General features: G+C 55.5%; 3 protein-coding genes across 24 annotated transcripts in view; 1 reads left to right on the top strand and 2 right to left on the bottom strand.

The window, feature by feature from the left end:
• LOC113210492 (ras-related protein Rab-32) overlaps positions 1-1,866 on the bottom strand; it is an 88,212-nt gene that overhangs the window by 3,397 nt on the left and 82,949 nt on the right. The window lies entirely within an intron of this gene.
• The window catches only part of LOC113211215 (spectrin beta chain, non-erythrocytic 1), a 64,242-nt gene that overhangs the window by 54,941 nt on the left and 7,435 nt on the right, over positions 1-1,866 (bottom strand). The gene's annotated exons all lie outside the window — the stretch shown is intronic.
• LOC113210484 (relaxin receptor 2-like) overlaps positions 186-1,866 on the top strand; it is a 26,663-nt gene continuing 24,982 nt past the window's right edge. Inside the window, exons 1-6 of one of the 2 annotated variants that reach the window (XM_052264824.1) lie at positions 186-417; positions 499-591; positions 867-975; positions 1,340-1,411; positions 1,521-1,592; positions 1,675-1,830. In XM_052264824.1, coding sequence (XP_052120784.1) covers positions 207-417; positions 499-591; positions 867-975; positions 1,340-1,411; positions 1,521-1,592; positions 1,675-1,830 — 713 coding nt within the window. In that variant the 5' untranslated portion in view covers positions 186-206. The remainder of the gene's footprint in view (positions 418-498; positions 592-866; positions 976-1,339; positions 1,412-1,520; positions 1,593-1,674; positions 1,831-1,866) is intronic. The other variant, XM_052264825.1, reaches the window with a different exon arrangement.

The following is a 1,866-nucleotide window of genomic DNA, read 5'->3' as shown; positions in this document are numbered from 1 at the left end:
GGTCTGCTCCCCGATCAGCGACGGTTACACCGCTGCTGACGGCACCGACAGGCCATAGAGTTGAAGCAGTCGCACACGCGTCACATCCGCACCACAGACCTATTAAAGGGCATGTAAGAGGGGTAGATTAAGTATTTTCGTCCGGGGGGGAGACCCTTAAGAGAAAAGTCGCGGTGCTCTCGCACGTGTTCCTTAGTGGCCGGAGCATGCGCTGGCTGCACGTCGCGGCCGTCACCCTGGGCGCGCTGATCCTGGCCGGCACCCTGCTGCTCATCGGACTACACTTGTCGCAGCCGGGCCCTTGCGGCCGAGGGGCCATGCCGTGCTCCTCGGCGCCGACCTGCATCCCTCAGAGGTCCTGGTGCAACGGCCACCGGGATTGCCCCAGCGGCGAGGACGAGGACAGCGTGGGTTGCGGTAAGTCTTCATTCCCTCTGGAAACTAAGAAGAATATTTATTTTCTAAGCTCCGATTTAATTAGCCTGTGGGAGTGCACAGCTGATTGGGCGGGCAGTGACGGCGTTCTCCACACGGTGCTGGACGCCCTGCCTCCCTCCAAGACGAGGACGACACCGACGCTGAGAAAATGTGGTGAGCAGTTCGGGGGATGCAGAAAATATGTAGATGTGGTATTCTTGTACAGGGTGGTCGACGGACCCCCTCCTTTATTTTGCTCATACTGTACCGGATGCAGGCGTGCAGCCGGGTTGCATACGCACACGGAGCCATTAGGCGCTACTGCGAGCTACGGTAGGCAAGCCCGCTCGCACGCCTGCATGCGGTGCAGTATATAAGCAAAATGATGGGAGGGGTCTGTGGACCACCTTGTATCGGTTCAGTAATATTAGATGTTCTTCCCGTGCCAGCACTTACGAACTTTCCGGTAAGCTGCCGCTGCGAAGACACCAAGCTGAACTGCCGCGGGGCGGGCCTGGTCGAACCGCCGGCGAGCATCCGCGGAGGAGTCTCCAAACTGTGAGGAAAGAGGGGTTGCACCAGCGAGGGGCCCGTCAACGGGCGAACTGGATTAAAGAAAACGAATTCAAACCGCCGAATTTCCGGGACCAAGCTGGGACAGGCCTTGTGCCGAGACAAATATTGAAATTATTAATGAGATTTTAAACACAGAGTGGTCCACAGACCCCTTCTTTCATTTTGCTTATTACTGTACCGCATGCAGGCGCAGGCGTGCGGGCGGGCTTGCCTACCGTCTCTCACCGTGGCGCCGAATATGCAACCGGGCCACACGCCTCCATCCGGTACAGTAGAAGCAAAATAAAGGAAGAAGTCTGTGGACCATCCTTTACATTTAAATCATTTTTCGTAATTACTTTTACAGGGTTCTTCTGAACAATTTCATCAAGAAGGTGGACAGTTCGTCATTCTCCGACTACCCATCCCTCGCCCTACTGTAAGGACCAGCTTGACACGAGTGTTGTTGATGGGCTCAGATCTAGCCCACCTTGGATCTAGCCTAGGGCCGTATTTACAGATCCCGTCCTGCGGTCTGACTGTTCCAGGCACCTCGGGGGTAACAGCATCACTCACATCCCTGCTGGAACCTTCACGGGGAAGAAATATCTCCAAAAACTGTATTGAACATGAATGAATGAATTGATCATGGCCCACGGTTGGTGCCCACAGATGTGTACTGATCCTGCCCTCTCAACCCAGGCTGCTGATGAACAACATGCTACGCCGCTGGGACTCTAGTCCAGGGGAACTCCAGGACCTCCAGCGCCTCCAGTGGCTGTTTCTGGACAACAACCAGCTCGAGGACAGAACGTGGCCGCTCGGCCAGCTCGGCGCCTTGGGGCACCTGGAGTGGCTGTCAGTTGACTGCTCTTTTTACATTTAAAAGAAAAA

This window comes from Frankliniella occidentalis, unplaced genomic scaffold (assembly GCF_000697945.3).
Source record: "Frankliniella occidentalis isolate FOCC.00 unplaced genomic scaffold, Focc_3.1 Scaffold21, whole genome shotgun sequence".
Classification (NCBI taxonomy): Eukaryota; Metazoa; Arthropoda; class Insecta; order Thysanoptera; family Thripidae; genus Frankliniella; species Frankliniella occidentalis.
Note: the sequence above shows the minus strand (reverse complement) of the source record. Positions and strands in the feature narration are given on the sequence as shown.